This window comes from Pleurodeles waltl, chromosome 7 (genome assembly GCF_031143425.1).
Source record: "Pleurodeles waltl isolate 20211129_DDA chromosome 7, aPleWal1.hap1.20221129, whole genome shotgun sequence".
NCBI lineage: Eukaryota > Metazoa > Chordata > Amphibia > Caudata > Salamandridae > Pleurodeles > Pleurodeles waltl.
This window is the reverse complement of record NC_090446.1, coordinates 789,013,475-789,030,774: the sequence shown is the minus strand read 5'-3', so window position 1 is coordinate 789,030,774 and position 17,300 is coordinate 789,013,475. Positions and strand designations below refer to the sequence as shown.

At 42.3% G+C, this 17,300-nt stretch overlaps 1 protein-coding gene across 5 annotated transcripts in view; it reads left to right on the top strand.

Annotated features, from left to right (window-relative positions):
• SLC23A1 (solute carrier family 23 member 1) overlaps nucleotides 1-17,300 on the top strand; it is a 381,822-nt gene that overhangs the window by 261,044 nt on the left and 103,478 nt on the right. For 3 of the 5 annotated variants that reach the window (XM_069199322.1, XM_069199320.1, XM_069199319.1), the window contains exon 4: nucleotides 1,402-1,559. The exons of the other annotated variants lie outside the window; for them this stretch is intronic. In XM_069199322.1, coding sequence (XP_069055423.1) covers nucleotides 1,402-1,559 — 158 coding nt within the window. The remainder of the gene's footprint in view (nucleotides 1-1,401; nucleotides 1,560-17,300) is intronic. 5 annotated transcript variants of the gene reach the window in all.

The following is a 17,300-nucleotide window of genomic DNA, read 5'->3' as shown; positions in this document are numbered from 1 at the left end:
GAGGACATTACTTCTGCCACCATGGCGGACTACTGTTTAACAAATTCAGGTCAAAGCTGGCCCAGCAGTGCTTTCTGTGTCTTGATAGTCCCTGTCAAGGTACAAAACATTTGGTGGATGGCCTCCATCAGTTTTATCAGCCATCCCCTTAGTTTGACAGTCTTTTTATTCAAAAACAAACTCCCAAAGTTGAAGTTTGTTATTGAAAACCAAAAAACAAATGATCCCCACAACAAGAGATTGTTTTTCTTCGTTGTGGGGGTCATTATTTGTTTTTTCTCTCCCTCATCACCTAAATAGGGTCAGCATGTAATGCAATTCCTCTGATCTCCCCTACTCCAACAGACCATTGAAGGAAGCTTTCCATCAGTGGAGCTAACAGGGACTCCATCAATGGAAAGCTGAGGTCCGCTGACCCTAAACAGGGCGGTGGGCCATTATGTTGGCAGGCAGACTTCATAAAGTTTGCTACGGAGTGGCATGCGCCCCAACTGTGGATCACGTACTATATAACTGGAAACTGTATAACTCGATGTCAGTCAATAAACCAAAAACCTTTTTTTGAAAAGCAGTCTGGTGAAACACTCCCCTGAAAAAAATGTTTGAAACTTAATGGATCCATATGTGAATGACACTTTAGTCACAAGTAAAAGTGACGTGGCTGTTCAACAAACAAGGAACAAAATATTTGAATTTTTCATTCTCTCCATACCATTGCAAGTCATTTTCTTTGGTATTCAGTTTTCTTCCGAGTGCCATGGATGGGGCAGAGCCATGTAAACCTTCTGACTATAACTTTAATGTGGGACTGATGACAGCTCTAAAGCGCCAGAAAGTGTCAAAAAGCTTTACCTTGCTTTCCAGGTGTTACTTTTTCTAGCTCATTGTTCTGTTTTTGCCACTTTACTATCCCTCTCAGACCCGTTAGTAAAAACTTCAGATTTTCCTCAACTTTACTTCTGAGGCTCGTACTTTCACTTTGGGCCTGACAGTCACGAGGCTCACAGTTACTCCACACCAATTCAATTTATCCTGACCCCAGTCAGAAAATGTATGTACAAGTGCTGGCACTTTTAACCATGCGTCTTGCAGGTGGTTGTGTTGAACTAATGGGGTCCTGGGTAAAGTTTGCTGTACAAACGGGGTGTAGCCTGATCTTAGTGTTTCGTCCAAAAAACGTTCTACTGAAAAAAAAACTTTGCAGTGAAAACCGTTGTTTTTCACTGAAATTGCATTTCTCACTAAAGTTTTTCACCTGAAGTCCCACACAATTTAACTATCACATGTAACATGACTTGTCCTTATGCAAATCGTTTCTTACTTGTATTCTGTGTGGCCTTGATATTTAATAAACAAATACATGATTTTACTTGACTCTAAACTGGGACCCTTGTTTTACAGCACTACTTGACATGCTTCAGTGGAACAATTGCAATACCCTTTCTTCTCGCTGAGGCTCTTTGTGTTGGGAAAGACCAATACACTGTTAGTCAGCTAATTGGAACAATATTCACTTGTGTGGGAATTACAACCTTAATACAAACAACCTTTGGTGTGAGGTGAGCTACAAATTTTATTTACTTTCACGACCAATAATATTTCCCGCATTAAAAAATGCACTTCTAAACTGACGGCCTGGTGCACGTGCATGGTAAGAAGACAAGGTACTTGTGAAATGTTATATTTATTCAAACAGACACCCATTTCTGATGTTTCAGGGTTAAATGTTAACGTAAACCCTTATCACGAGGACAAGATGTTTACATTAGGAAATATCTGGTCTGATTTGTATTATAGCAAATGCATAATCTGAAATATTTGTGTCTCCAACACAACACGCTATAACACAGTTTTGCAGCTGGCACAGTTACACAGTCCCAGAAGTTACACCAATTCCCAATGTGATGTGTTTTACTACACCTGTGGCTAATGTAAACCTTTAGCAAATGAACCACACCATCCCGCTTATTGGGCTCATTCTTGGTCCCTCTGTAATAATCCAAAACCAGAAATGGGCATTTCTCCCCAAATTGGGATTATGGATTGTATAAAAAAAACCTACACATCCAGTACTTTTCACCGTTCACACCTCACCAGGACCATCCTAGAAAAATGTGAGCTAGGAAATTGCTTGGAAAACATGGCAACATTTTGAGCCTGGTAAGACGGAGATGCCAACATTTTGAACCTGTTAAGAGGGAGATTTTGAAAACAATTGGGAGAACTGATATTCCCTATTGCTCTAAATTGAAGTAAAGGAGATTTTAGATGGGGCATCCCTAAAAAAAAGCCATTTGTGGCTTAAAAATCGCGAGTCTCCTGCCTGAATTAGGTCTGTTGACATTTATGAAATTCCCAGTTCTGATATGCCTTATTAAAACTAAAATTGGATATTGAAATTATAACAACAGATTATATCAATAATATTATTAATGTTATTATTATTAATGTTGTTATTATCAATGTTGTTGTTATTATTCTTATTATGTTGCTTTACTTCATGACTGTAGGAAAGGGTCCCTTTTTGACATGGTGACCCCGACTTTTTGCCTGGTAATTGATGCAGTTTTGACTGAAAGTGCACTGAGCTCCTGCTAGCCAGGTCTCCATTGTCAGATCTCTTTCCCTAAAACTGTGCAGTTGTTCCCCAACTGGCAGTATCTTTGCCCCCCATATAAGTCCCTAGTAAATGGTACCACTGGTACCTAGTGCTTGGGCACCAAAGAAGGTCCCCAAGGGCTGCAGCTTGTATTGTGCCACCCTGAGGGACCCCTTAGCTAGCACTTGTATACTGCCAGTGCAGGCTGTGTGTCTTGGTGCATCTAAAAGTAACCACGACATGGCACACAGCCTGTGTGCCTTGTCTCCTAACATTGCATGCAACATATGTAAGTCATCCGTACAGTAGGCCTTACCTCCCTAAGGCAGGGTGCATTATATTACAGTGGTGACATATCTGCAGGAGCCCCCTGCAAGAGCCATGTGCAGATATGCCCCATATGTTGATTCTCAGACATAGTGAGTGGACAGGGAAGCCATTTTAAGTACATGTGATGGCTTAACTGAAGATAGAGATGTTTATCATCAAACATCTCGTTTCATAAACCCTCACTGATGCCAGTGATGGATTTATTAATAAATGCACCCAAAGGGCACCTTAGAGGTGCTCCCAGAAAACCTACCAGTTACCCGTGTGCTGGCTGACCAGTTCTAAATGGCCTACCACCACCAGATCTGTTTCTGACCACCAGTGGTGAGAGCCTTTGTTCTCCGGCAGACAGAAAAAAAGCCAGCTCTGTCAGGGGTGTTAGAAAACCACTTCTAACAGGATGACTTCGAAATCTGTATTCCAAGGCCTTGAGCTTCAGAGAAGCTGACTCCCCCTTCATATGTTGATCTGACTTCCCTCAAAGCAGAGGATGCTGACTACCCTACCCCAGGGGCCATTTGGCACTGGGACAGGTGGGGAAATTAATAGTCAGGGAGGTGAGCCCACCCTTCAAGTCAGTCCCACCCCTAAGGTGAACTGCTTGATGTGGACTCAACATTTAGAAATCTGCCATCTTGGTGTTGGCAGAATTAGGATCTCTGGGACAGGGTTATGCCCACTTCCCACAGGAAGTGTTCATATAGTGACTGTAATGACCCCAAGGCTACTATGCTATACACCTAAATTCAGTATTTAAGGGAGTCCCTGGCACCAGGAAATCAGATCCCGCTGACCTGAAGGAGGACACACCAGAGACGCAAAAGCGAGAACTGAAGACCGATGACGGAGCTAGCGCCAACCCTGCCAAAATGCTGACAACTTTGATTCGACAATAGTGCCAAAGTCACCTCGTCCTCCAGCTGTTGAAACTTTCAAAAGCCTGGGAAGACTGTCTTCCTTCACCCCAGCACCAGGGATCTCCCGTGGAGTAGAGGAGCTGATCTCCTGCATCCTTCCAGGCACCCAAGAACAGCTGAAGAGGACTACGACCCTCCAGAGCTATTGGTGGAAAGCATCACTGCGCCCAAGCCTCCTACCCCATGTTGAAGTGAACCACGGTGCCAACCTGGTCCCCAACCTCTCCAGAGACAAAGTCCAATACTGGGCTTCCCCTCTGTGGCCTTCACTCCAATGCCCGCGGTCCCTTGTGCAGGCCCTCCTCAATTGCGACCGCCTCCAGTGATGGCAACCCTGATGGTCCACTGCACCTCTGGACCTGGATGCCCCAGACCGAGATGAAGAGGACCACTGGTGTCTCTGTGTCCTCTAAGCTCATGAGACTTGAGCCCACTTGTTCGTTCACTTGGGCTGGTCTCCCAGTCCATGCCTGCAGCCTGTTTCTGGGCCCCCCCTACACTGCAAAAACCATGATGATGGACATCTGACAGTCCAAAAACCCTCTGCACCTAGCCGCCCCAGAGCGAGGAGAAGAGGACCACCATATTTATCCCTATGTCACCGAGCATCACAAGACCTGAGCCCACTCAGTGGGTCACCCAAACTGGACACAAAGTTCTAACTTGCTGCCTCTTTCCAACTAGACCGATCTCATTGACTAACATTTGGTACCCGACACCACACTACACCTCTGCAACCGGCTGCCCCAGTGCTGCCCTGTACGATCTCCTAGTGTGGTCCTGACCCTTGCCCAATCCTCACCTTAAGTCCAGGAGATTGGTCTTGTAAGTTGCTGTACTGTACCTGTTTTCCTTATTTGTTGTTACCTCCAAAGAATAACATTGCAGCTTCCAAGAATTGCACTGTCGGCTTTTCTGAACTATAAAGATTTCTCTTGTAAAACACACTCACCTGATCATATTGAATCTGGGGCCAAAACATATATAAAGATACTTGTTATTTTTGTGTGTGTATTTTCAGATATCTCACACTCCTCTCTGATAAGCATAAGGCTGTTCGACAACACTACCCCCTAAAAGAGTACCTTGGGATTGCTAGAGCAAGCCCTGTCCACTAGTATGGTAACTCCTGGACTCTTTGCACAGTATATCAAATTTTGATATAACATATAAAGAGCCAGCTTCCTGCATTGATGGCACAGTCGTAGGGGACAATACTTGACATTTGCTGTACCACTTGGTTAATAAGTGATACCACTAAGGAATCCAAAATAGTCTTTAGTTAGGAAACATTTTTCCAAACTTCATTTGTTCTAAGTTGTTTAAAATGTACTGTTGGGCGTGGTGTTAAGTTCCAGAGTCCAAACTGTTTCGAATTTAAAAATACTTTTAGTTAGCTATGCTCTTTAAAAGTAGACAGAATTTTTTTGCAAGTTTCTAAAAAGGTCTGTCCCCTAAAAGAGCACCTAGGGATTGCTAGAGCAAGCCCTGTCTACTAGTAAGAGAACCCCTGGACTCTTTACATGGCATTTGTCATTTTAATATTCCTTATAAGTAGCCAGCTTCCTACAATGACCATTATACCAAACTTGCTATCATATCACCTGACTGCTTGTGAGTAGTTCACTTTATTTGGTTCCTGCTTCAGACTCTAAACTCCTCAGTATTCACCTCATACTTGTCTAGAGGTTCATGGCACAAGGAATTCAACAATTTATTTTTTAATGCATTTCATTAATTGTAAGATGCATATTTGTACATTCACACCAATGAGAATTATAATAGGAACTTGAATTTTAATTAAAACTGTTCAGAGCACAATCCAGCTTTTGGTTGTTTTCTTTGTATTCCCCAGCTGTTATTGTGTATATTATGCAGTGGGGCGTGAGATGCATTGGTGGTTATGAAAGTGGATGATGGGTTTTGGGGTCACTCAACATATGCCAGGGTGCATAAGGGGGTGCAGTGGGCTCTTGTGTCCTACCAGTGTGTATGCTGTTCCTAATGTTTCAACTATGATTAATCTTGCCCAAGTGTTCATAATTATGCCTCCTGTCTGGATGCATTCCACAAAAAGTCATTTTATGTTTTTGCAGTTGTCCAACTGTCTCCAGGTATATCATGCTCTGTCCAAAATCAAGAACCATAGACGGTATTCTACTGTGCTGACAAACTAGTGCAACTGTATTGACTCTTCATTGGCTTTTGCAACAAGTGTGCATCTTTTCACATCACGTGTGGGGAAATAAATTCTTAGTCACAGACGCTGTAAAAGCAGCACTCCAAGAACATTCAGATGTGCAGATACCTGTCTGTAAGGCTGTCCAAAAATTTGGACTGTGGCCCAACCCTCCGACCATAAGTCAATGGGCCACATGTACTATTGCATGGATTTGAAACCTCCTAATTGTAACTTTTTGCAACTCCCAACTAGGAAGATGCAAAATGCGATGCACAACAGTGTCTCAGACACTGGTTGCAAGGGGCATGCCTCATTATTATTCATGAGGCAGGTCGTAATTTGCAACCCATTAGGAATGGCCATCCCTCACAGGGATGGTGGCCTGCCGGGGTCAGCAGACCACCATGTCTTTGACTGCTTTTTAAATAAAGGAGTTTTTTTTTAAAATGCAGCCTGTTTTCCTCAAAGAAAAACAGGAAGCGTTTCAAACAAAAATTTAAAAGTTTTGTTTTCATTTTTTTAAGATTAAGCAGTGGCCTGTGGGACCACTGCCTGCTCTGAAAAAATGTTGGCGCCCCCATTCACAAAGGTGAAGGGGTCTCTTGGGGACCCCTTCCTGTTTGCGAATGGCTTACAACCAATTTGAAATTGGTAGTAAACTGTGAATGTTTTGGGACCACATCCCGTTCGCAAAACATTCACACATACTACTGCAAGTCGCTATTAGGGAGAGATAGCCTTAACACGCCACTTTATAATACAATCGCAAACCATATTTTGCAAGTCGGTAATGGGTTACAGACTCACAAAATAGGGTTAGTACGTGTAGAAAAGCTTTTTAGTGGTCGCAAATGGCCCAATCTGCCATTTGAGGATCCTTTCGTAAATGTGGCTCAAAGTTTCTTATCATTAGCTGGTCCTCCAACTCACTCAACACAGTCAAAATGGAGAATTACTTTAGGAACTTATGCTTTGTGTGATGTCTTTTACTGGCAAACATCTTGGTCTTTCTTCCTCATCCCATTATTATCATATTATAGCTCCAAAGCCTTTGACTCACACCTATTTTTATGTGCAGCTCTATTTCGAGACCATATGAAAGTGCAGAAGACAATTTTCCAATCCTTCAGACTCTTCTTGACCCCCTTATTGATCCTGGAAAAAGGTTCTTTATGGATTTACCGTGTGACAAGTTTCAGCTTTTTCTCAAAGTCGACAGCTACTGCAACACTACATTTTGCTCAACTTACTCTCTCCTAAAACTCTTTCCCATTAGGACCTGGCAACTAAAATAGTGTTTAACTGCATCCAGGTTGATGCGCATGAATGTTGAACAGTGGCCGCCTTTTCACGTCTGTCAGTCATGCCACATGTCTTTTCATCACGCTGGAGGAGGCAAACGGCAACTCATTAGTTACTAGACCTTACCATCCAATGGTCAACCACTCCTTTCTGTCCTATGGTTTTCTCACAGTCAATCCTGTGTGTGTGTGTTGGCACATTCAAACAATGGACAGAGTACTGCACACCCCGTTGGGGGGCACTACCCATATTAGCACTCTCCAGAAATTGCAAGGTCCAATAACAAGAAACTCACAGGATAAACTGGAAGCAGTGCACAAGCAATGTAATGTACCCTACTACTAAGAACACCCTTTCTCCCATCACGCAGGTTAGGGCCAGCGTACAAGTGAGCGAGGCATTAGTCACCAAGCACAGTTGTATAACTAATGGTTCCAGTGAACATGTCCTGTGAACACCCAACAAACGGGAGGCACCAGACACCCTTTAACTGCTGCTACCCTCCATTAAAAGACTTGTTAGAGTTTTTCAGCATAAAGCTTCCCAGGGCTTTAAGTGGGGTGAAAAAACTGGGGTGGGGGAGCCTCTGAAAGGGAATTGATCTCCGTAATGAAGGCATGGCCTAACCACTTTAAGGTAAAAACCTGTGCTTAGCACAGTGTGCCTCGGCCAGACTGGTATTTTGCTGCCTCTATGCTATTGCAACCGGATATACAATACAACTGACATTACACCTAAAACAATCCAGCCAGGATAATTAATTCTGTGAATGGTTCTTAGCTGCTAAAATAAATAACAAGAATGACTTTGTGTAAATAATATTGAAAACGCTTTAATTCTGAAATGATGAGCCTGTGAAATAAATATAACGAGTCTCTTTGAAGTTACATCAAAGGCAAGTGAATAGTGGTACTGCTGCTGAATTAAGATTTATTTTCACTCTGAGGATGAGGACAAAATGGAGAGCCCAGAAGAGTCTAGGCTAAGCTCCTGGTTTTCAAAAGAAGTGCTGTGTGTTGACAGGACTCCACCCACTTGAAACCCTGATGCTTCCTGACACACGCTGAAGCCTAGCCACAGTGCTACTGCCTACCGAAGCAGGCCCTAGTCACCAGCGCTTGCCAGGCTACACCGGTGGGGCGCCGGGGTGGGATCCGGTCTGCTTTATTGGGAACGGGTGAGCGCCAGAAATCAGAAGAGATTCTATCTGTAAAACAGAAAAGTCCGTGCGAGCCTGCCTCTAGCCTGCTCCCAGCTGGGAAGCCATTCAAACACACTGTTTCCTGACTCCCTTCATCTGAGGTGTCGCCCGTTTACCACCTTGTAGACAGACGGGGAGAGATTGTTACTAGTATCGCTTCTATTTCTTTAGCGATACTCTTGCTAATAAGGTTGCATGGTGGCATGACAGGAGCCTCTACAGCAACAGTTCCAAAATAATAAATGATAGTGTCAATTAGGTGCTTGTGCCACACCCACCAACCCCGCCCCCACCCGGTGGCCGAGTCTTTCAGTTGACAACATTGACTTGTATTCCCGCATCACTGCTACTATCCCATATCTTTCAGTGAATTGGGAGACATAAGCGGAAATGGAGTTATTTACAAGGAAGGCTCAGCCGGGGATAGTTGAAGGTGGAAGATAGTGGTGCTAGCAGGGAAATGGCGGCCTAACTTTAACACACTCTGTCTACGCTCTGCATAGGCCTGCATGGGAACCGAAATAGTGAACACTGTTTCCGCAAATGTTGACATTACAACACATACACACAGACAATTTTAATTTAATATTTGTTTTTTGTACGGGAAACTCCTAAACCCCTCCTTTGCCACTACCCACCCCTAAATCCTAAAATTACCTTTAGCTCCATTTACCACTGCCTACACGTAAACCCTAAAATTACTCTTACCTCCCTTTACAAATACAAAACGATGAACCCTAATATTATCTCCCCACAGTAAGCCCATTCATGGTAAAGGCATCTGTGTGGTAAAGGATGCGTGGTAAATGCATGTGTGTATAGAATGTTTCCTGCTTCTTTCTTCTGCTTTCAACCAGTGCCCCGCCCACATTTGTAAACTTAAGCTGACGTCTAAGGCCATCTGTAATCGTAAACCAAGCACAGGGTGTAATGCTTTACAGGTGGATAGTTCAGCTCAACCTGGTAATCCATCATAATTTAAGAAAGCAACACACTTATCTACCACAGAATGCACAAAAAGACACCACAATGGGTGAATCTAAGAACAAATCTCAGAATCAGTCAACATTATTTTAAACAGTATTTATCTAATCACCCAGAAGGATTGGCTTGATTAAAACATAACCTCTTGTATAGAAAAAAAAATAGCAAGAACCCCTATATCTCCTTGAAATGTTGAACAATTTGATTTTGCACAACAAAATATCGACCCTCAAGCAAACTTTCAAGCAGCATTGGCTAACAGAGATTCTGCAGCATTGACTTTAACAAAGAGGGAGCAACAAGGTACAGCGATTTATTCAGTACTGAGACAACAACAGGCATAGTTAATATAAACAGCACACAGATTGAATCGTAAAGGAACCCATCACTGTCACAACTTCATCAGAGAATGGACGATCAGGCAATGGATTTATTTCACCAATTCCTTCAGGAGGTTAGAGTGATTTGGGGCCAGATGTAGGTAAGTATGGGATTGCAACTCGCAAATTGCGAGTCGCAATGCTATATGCAGGATGGTGTCCCTGACACCATCTGCGAATCGCAAGGGGGTCACAAAGACCCACCTCATTAATATTAATGAGGTGGGTCACAATTTGCGACCCCCTTGCGATTCCCTGCACTCACACGGATGGTGGCCTGCTGGAGACAGCAGACCACCATGTCTGTGACTGCTTTTTAAATAAAGGAGGTTTTTTTAAAAATGCAGCCTGTTTTCCTCAAAGAAAAACAGGAAGCGTTTCAAACAAAAATTTAAAAGTTTTGTTTTCATTTTTTTAAGATTAAGCAGTGGCCTGTGGGACCACTGCCTGCTCTGAAAAAATGTTGGCGCCCCCATTCACAAAGGTGAAGGGGTCTCTTGGGGACCCCTTCCTGTTTGCGAATGGCTTACAACCAATTTGAAATTGGTAGTAAACTGTGAATGTTTTGGGACCACATCCCGTTCGCAAAACATTCACACATACTACTGCAAGTCGCTATTAGGGAGAGATAGCCTTAACACGCCACTTTATAATACAATCGCAAACCATATTTTGCAAGTCGGTAATGGGTTACAGACTCACAAAATAGGGTTAGTACGTGTAGAAAAGCTTTTTAGTGGTCGCAAATGGCCCAATCTGCCATTTGAGGATCCTTTCGTAAATGTGGCTCAAAGTTTCTTATCATTAGCTGGTCCTCCAACTCACTCAACACAGGCAAAATGGAGAATTACTTTAGGAACTTATGCTTTGTGTGATGTCTTTTACTGGCAAACATCTTGGTCTTTCTTCCTCATCCCATTATTATCATATTATAGCTCCAAAGCCTTTGACTCACACCTATTTTTATGTGCAGCTCTATTTCGAGACCATATGAAAGTGCAGAAGACAATTTTCCAATCCTTCAGACTCTTCTTGACCCCCTTATTGATCCTGGAAAAAGGTTCTTTATGGATTTACCGTGTGACAAGTTTCAGCTTTTTCTCAAAGTCGACAGCTACTGCAACACTACATTTTGCTCAACTTACTCTCTCCTGAAACTCTTTCCCATTAGGACCTGGCAACTAAAATAGTGTTTAACTGCATCCAGGTTGATGCCCATGAATGTTGAACAGTGGCCGCCTTTTCACGTCTGTCAGTCATGCCACATGTCTTTTCATCACGCTGGAGGAGGCAAACGGCAACTCATTAGTTACTAGACCTTACCATCCAATGGTCAACCACTCCTTTCTGTCCTATGGTTTTCTCACAGTCAATCCTGTGTGTGTGTGTTGGCACATTCAAACAATGGACAGAGTACTGCACACAGAGTACTGCACACCCCGTTGGGGGGCACTACCCATATTAGCACTCTCCAGAAACTGCAAGGTCCAATAACAAGAAACTCACAGGATAAACTGGAAGCAGTGCACATGCAATGTAATGTACCCTACTACCAAGAACACCCTTTCTCCCATCACGCAGGTTAGGGCCAGCGTACAAGTGAGCGAGGCATTAGTCACCAAGCACAGTTGTATAACTAATGGTTCCAGTGAACATGTCCTGTGAACACCCAACAAACGGGAGGCACCTGACACCCTTTAACTGCTGCTACCCTCCATTAAAAGACTTGTTAGAGTTTTTCAGCATAAAGCTTCCCAGGGCTTTAAGTGGGGTGAAAAAACTGGGGTGGGGGAGCCTCTGAAAGGGAATTGATCTCCGTAATGAAGGCATGGCCTAACCACTTTAAGGTAAAAACCTGTGCTTAGCACAGTGTGCCTCAGCCAGACTGGTATTTTGCTGCCTCTATGCTATTGCAACCGGATATACAATACAACTGACATTACACCTAAAACAATCCAGCCAGGATAATTAATTCTGTGAATGGTTCTTAGCTGCTAAAATAAATAACAAGAATGACTTTGTGTAAATAATATTGAAAACGCTTTAATTCTGAAATGATGAGCCTGTGAAATAAATATAACGAGTCTCTTTGAAGTTACATCAAAGGCCAGTGAATAGTGGTACTGCTGCTGAATTAAGATTTATTTTCACTCTGAGGATGAGGACAAAATGGAGAGCCCAGAAGAGTCTAGGCTAAGCTCCTGGTTTTCAAAAGAAGTGCTGTGTGTTGACAGGACTCCACCCACTTGAAACCCTGATGCTTCCTGACACACGCTGAAGCCTAGCCACAGTGCTACTGCCTACCGAAGCAGGCCCTAGTCACCAGCGCTTGCCAGGCTACACCGGTGGGGCGCCGGGGTGGGATCCGGTCTGCTTTATTGGGAACGGGTGAGCGCCAGAAATCAGAAGAGATTCTATCTGTAAAACAGAAAAGTCCGTGCGAGCCTGCCTCTAGCCTGCTCCCAGCTGGGAAGCCATTCAAACACACTGTTTCCTGACTCCCTTCATCTGAGGTGTCGCCCGTTTACCACCTTGTAGACAGACGGGGAGAGATTGTTACTAGTATCGCTTCTATTTCTTTAGCGATACTCTTGCTAATAAGGTTGCATGGTGGCATGACAGGAGCCTCTACAGCAACAGTTCCAAAATAATAAATGATAGTGTCAATTAGGTGCTTGTGCCATACCCACCAACCCCGCCCCCACCCGGTGGCCGAGTCTTTCAGTTGACAACATTGACTTGTATTCCCGCATCACTGCTACTATCCCATATCTTTCAGTGAATTGGGAGACATAAGCGGAAATGGAGTTATTTACAAGGAAGGCTCAGCCGGGGATAGTTGAAGGTGGAAGATAGTGGTGCTAGCAGGGAAATGGCGGCCTAACTTTAACACACTCTGTCTACGCTCTGCATAGGCCTGCATGGGAACCGAAATAGTGAACACTGTTTCCGCAAATGTTGACATTACAACACATACACACAGACAATTTTAATTTAATATTTGTTTTTTGTACGGGAAACTCCTAAACCCCTCCTTTGCCACTACCCACCCCTAAATCCTAAAATTACCTTTAGCTCCATTTACCACTGCCTACACGTAAACCCTAAAATTACTCTTACCTCCCTTTACAAATACAAAACGATGAACCCTAATATTATCTCCCCACAGTAAGCCCATTCATGGTAAAGGCATCTGTGTGGTAAAGGATGCGTGGTAAATGCATGTGTGTATAGAATGTTTCCTGCTTCTTTCTTCTGCTTTCAACCAGTGCCCCGCCCACATTTGTAAACTTAAGCTGACGTCTAAGGCCATCTGTAATCGTAAACCAAGCACAGGGTGTAATGCTTTACAGGTGGATAGTTCAGCTCAACCTGGTAATCCATCATAATTTAAGAAAGCAACACACTTATCTACCACAGAATGCACAAAAAGACACCACAATGGGTGAATCTAAGAACAAATCTCAGAATCAGTCAACATTATTTTAAACAGTATTTATCTAATCACCCAGAAGGATTGGCTTGATTAAAACATAACCTCTTGTATAGGAAAAAAAAATAGCAAGAACCCCTATATCTCCTTGAAATGTTGAACAATTTGATTTTGCACAACAAAATATCGACCCTCAAGCAAACTTTCAAGCAGCATTGGCTAACAGAGATTCTGCAGCATTGACTTTAACAAAGAGGGAGCAACAAGGTACAGCGATTTATTCAGTACTGAGACAACAACAGGCATAGTTAATATAAACAGCACACAGATTGAATCGTAAAGGAACCCATCACTGTCACAACTTCATCAGAGAATGGACGATCAGGCAATGGATTTATTTCACCAATTCCTTCAGGAGGTTAGAGTGATTTGGGGCCAGATGTAGGTAAGTATGGGATTGCAACTCGCAAATTGCGAGTCGCAATGCTATATGCAGGATGGTGTCCCTGACACCATCTGCGAATCGCAAGGGGGTCACAAAGACCCACCTCATTAATATTAATGAGGTGGGTCACAATTTGCGACCCCCTTGCGATTCCCTGCACTCACACGGATGGTGGCCTGCTGGAGACAGCAGACCACCATGTCTGTCACTGCTTTTTTAATAAAGCAGTTTTTTTTTTTTTTTGTATTGCAGCCCGTTTTCCATAAAGGAAAACAAGTTGCAATACACTCGGGAAAATGAAACCATTTGGTTTAGTTTTTTCAGAGTAGGCAGTGGACCACTGCCTGCTCTGAAAAAATATTTTTGTCACCATTCACAAAGGGGAAGAGTGTCCCATGGGGACCCCTTCCCTTTTGCGAATGAGTTAGGACCCACTTCACATGGGTGCTAACTGCAAATTGCTTTGCAACCGCGTTCGCGGTCAAAAAGCAATTCTGCATCGCGGTGCGACTCGCAAATAGCGAGTCGGTACCGACTGGCAAAATGGGAATGCAACTCGCAATGCGCGTTTTGAATGGCGCAAACTGCGATTTTCGCAGTTTGTGCCATGCAAAACGGTTCCTACATCTGGCCCTAAGTTCTTATATTCACTACCATTAACATTGCTTTGCTTCAGGAAAAAATAGACAAGATAAACGTTCAAACAAAGTATCTGCATACATAGACACACTAGAGACTCAACTTTACATGATTGAAGACTCACAATTTGTGACAACCAAAGAGAAGTCTCTCATCTCGAATGAGCTTCTTCATTTAAAGTTTGAAATTAAAAATGCCAAAAGTCAGTCCTAGAGGTCTAATGTTCGTATGGTTGTATTTCTGGAGACAAATGAAGATGGATCAATTCTCAAGGAGCTCCCTGCCAAACTTATTAAAGAGCAGCTTATATGGGAGGGCCCTTTACACCTTACTCTCGCCATAGCACATTGGGTGCATCTTGCAAAACCAAAAACTGGAGCTCGTAGCACACAATCTTGATTAATTTAATGGATTATAGAATTAAAACATTGATTCTCTCTAAAACAATAAAAAAATAGAAAATACAACTGACTAGTCGTTTCGAATTTATTATATTTGCTGATGTTTCCTATAAGACCTCCTAGAAACACTGGGAATTTGTAAACAATTTTTTGAAAAGTTTAAAAAAACAGGGGTTCCAAGCACAAGTCCTCCTCCTGACAAGACTGAAAGTTCTTTGGGATAATCACTTTCCATATTGTTCAGATATTAAAAGAGCTCAAGCATTAGTGAATTTCGTACATGAAGCAAGAACTAGTTCAACACAATGCTAGTTTATTATATATTGTGAACACCAAGCTGCAGGGAGGTGGTTAAAAATAGATGCAGGACACAGCATAGAACGTGACATTACACTGTGGCGGTATCACAAGTGGGACTGTTAGCTACTCAGGGAAGTGATGTATTCGCTTATGGGGTAGGATAACACAAATTGGGTGGGCCTGTATAAATGAAAAAAGTAGGATGATTATTGCTAATGCCTCATTATTTTATCGGTAAGTAGAGCAAATGCTATTTAATGACCAGATCCTTTTAGGCAATATTAGTTTTGAATAAACATATATACTTCTAGATGAAAAGCCAGTTTTTTTCTCTAAACGAAAATGGCCTTAATAATATGTAAAAAGAAAAGGAGTTCGAAACCTTAATTTTAGAATATAATTCTTGTGTTATATTACTTAAGAAAACTCAATAAACAAGTGAAACAAATCAGCACTGGAAAAATGTTTCAGCATAGGGCCTCACACTCTATTTTATCACAACAGGGCCTCACACAGGGTTGTTGCTATTTTCGTTCAAAAACGAAGTTAATTTTCAATTTCTGGCTCGTCAGATAATTAGGGCTGATCCGATGGTGATGGGTGAATTTCCAGTTAAATAGAACGACATATCCAGTATTAGCCATCCCCACCCTGTTCTCGACGACCCCAAAGCTATAAATGAACTGTTTTTATCCATTTCATCTCTGAAAGGAGAGGTAATAGTGGGTGGGGATTTTAATAGTTTTCAAAATCATTAATAGTTTCCTTAAATCAATATTGCAGAAAAAATAAACCTAAAAATAGCAAAAATTAAAAAAGGTACCGGATCCATGGGATTCATGAAGGAAAGTAGATATATGTACAAAGGAATACACTTGTATCTCTAAAAGATTTAAGACAGCTGCCAGAGTGGATTTCTTCCTTACCACTTCTACACTTGGAATTTCACAATCTAGGGTTATGGCCATCGTTGCTTATTTGTATGTGTGTGTGGCAATAGCACATTTGTGTGCACATATTTCTCAACAGTGATCCCAATTGGGAGTTGTGATGAGGCACTGTGGAGTGATCAAATGCAGCGTGCTATCATGCTTGATGGAAGTAGAAGTACTATAAGAGCGAGCAAAAGGCAAATGAAGGCTATAAAAATGTCCAATAACAACAATAACATCAGTTGATTACAATTATGGTAACGACTGCTGCAGAAGTAACCTGGTGTTTGAAAACTGTTAGGACTTCTCAATGAATTAAATAGTTGCTACTGACTTAACTCTTTATCAGTAGTCTTTGACTCTAGCTAGGCCAATCTAACCTGTTACCTGTTATTTACAGTGCTAATAAATGGAAAGAGTGCACTTTATAATGCTAAATGAAAAGAAAGTTGGTATCTTCGCATGGCTGCACTGAAATTAACCAGAATGATATTTGAAAGTGTAAGCTCTGGAAGAGAAGTCTTGACTTACTACCATATAATACTGATCCAGTTGATTAAGTTAGAGCGGGGACTTGACATTGAGCGGGGACTTGACATTGAGCGGGGACTTGACATTGAGCGGGGACTTGACATTGAGTGGGGACTTGACATTGAGCGGGGACTTGACATTGAGCGGGGACTTGACATTGAGCGGGGACTTGACATTGTGTGGGGACTTGACATTGAGCACCAGTTCTATGTATTTCTGTTGATGTTTCCATTTCAAAATCAGAGACTCCTTGCACATTGACAAATCAAGAACCTAGAGAGCAGTACAGCAGTTCTTAGATATAATCAACAAATTATTGATGAAAAACATCCTCAAGACTTCTAACATATTGGGATGATCTGTATAAGAGGCCAAACAATGGTTCAACCCCAACATCTGTAAGGATTAAAGCAGGGTATATAGGTGCTAATATAAGCTTCATGCAAAACAATGTATGCATGGAGTACATTTTTAGAAGCAGCATAGAGCTAGATATATACAATGGGTCTCCCTAATCTCATATAATAATGAAAATCATAACTAAAAATGCATACTTACCAAATCATCAACTTCCCTCGAAACACATCCCAGTCCAATGCTCTCAATTGTGGTGCCCCCCAGGATTCCAAAATGTCTCCCCTTTTATTCAATATTGACACACGTCCTCCTTTACCAACGGTTGGCCAAAGTGGGAGCTAAAGTTTATATGTTCACAGATGAAGCC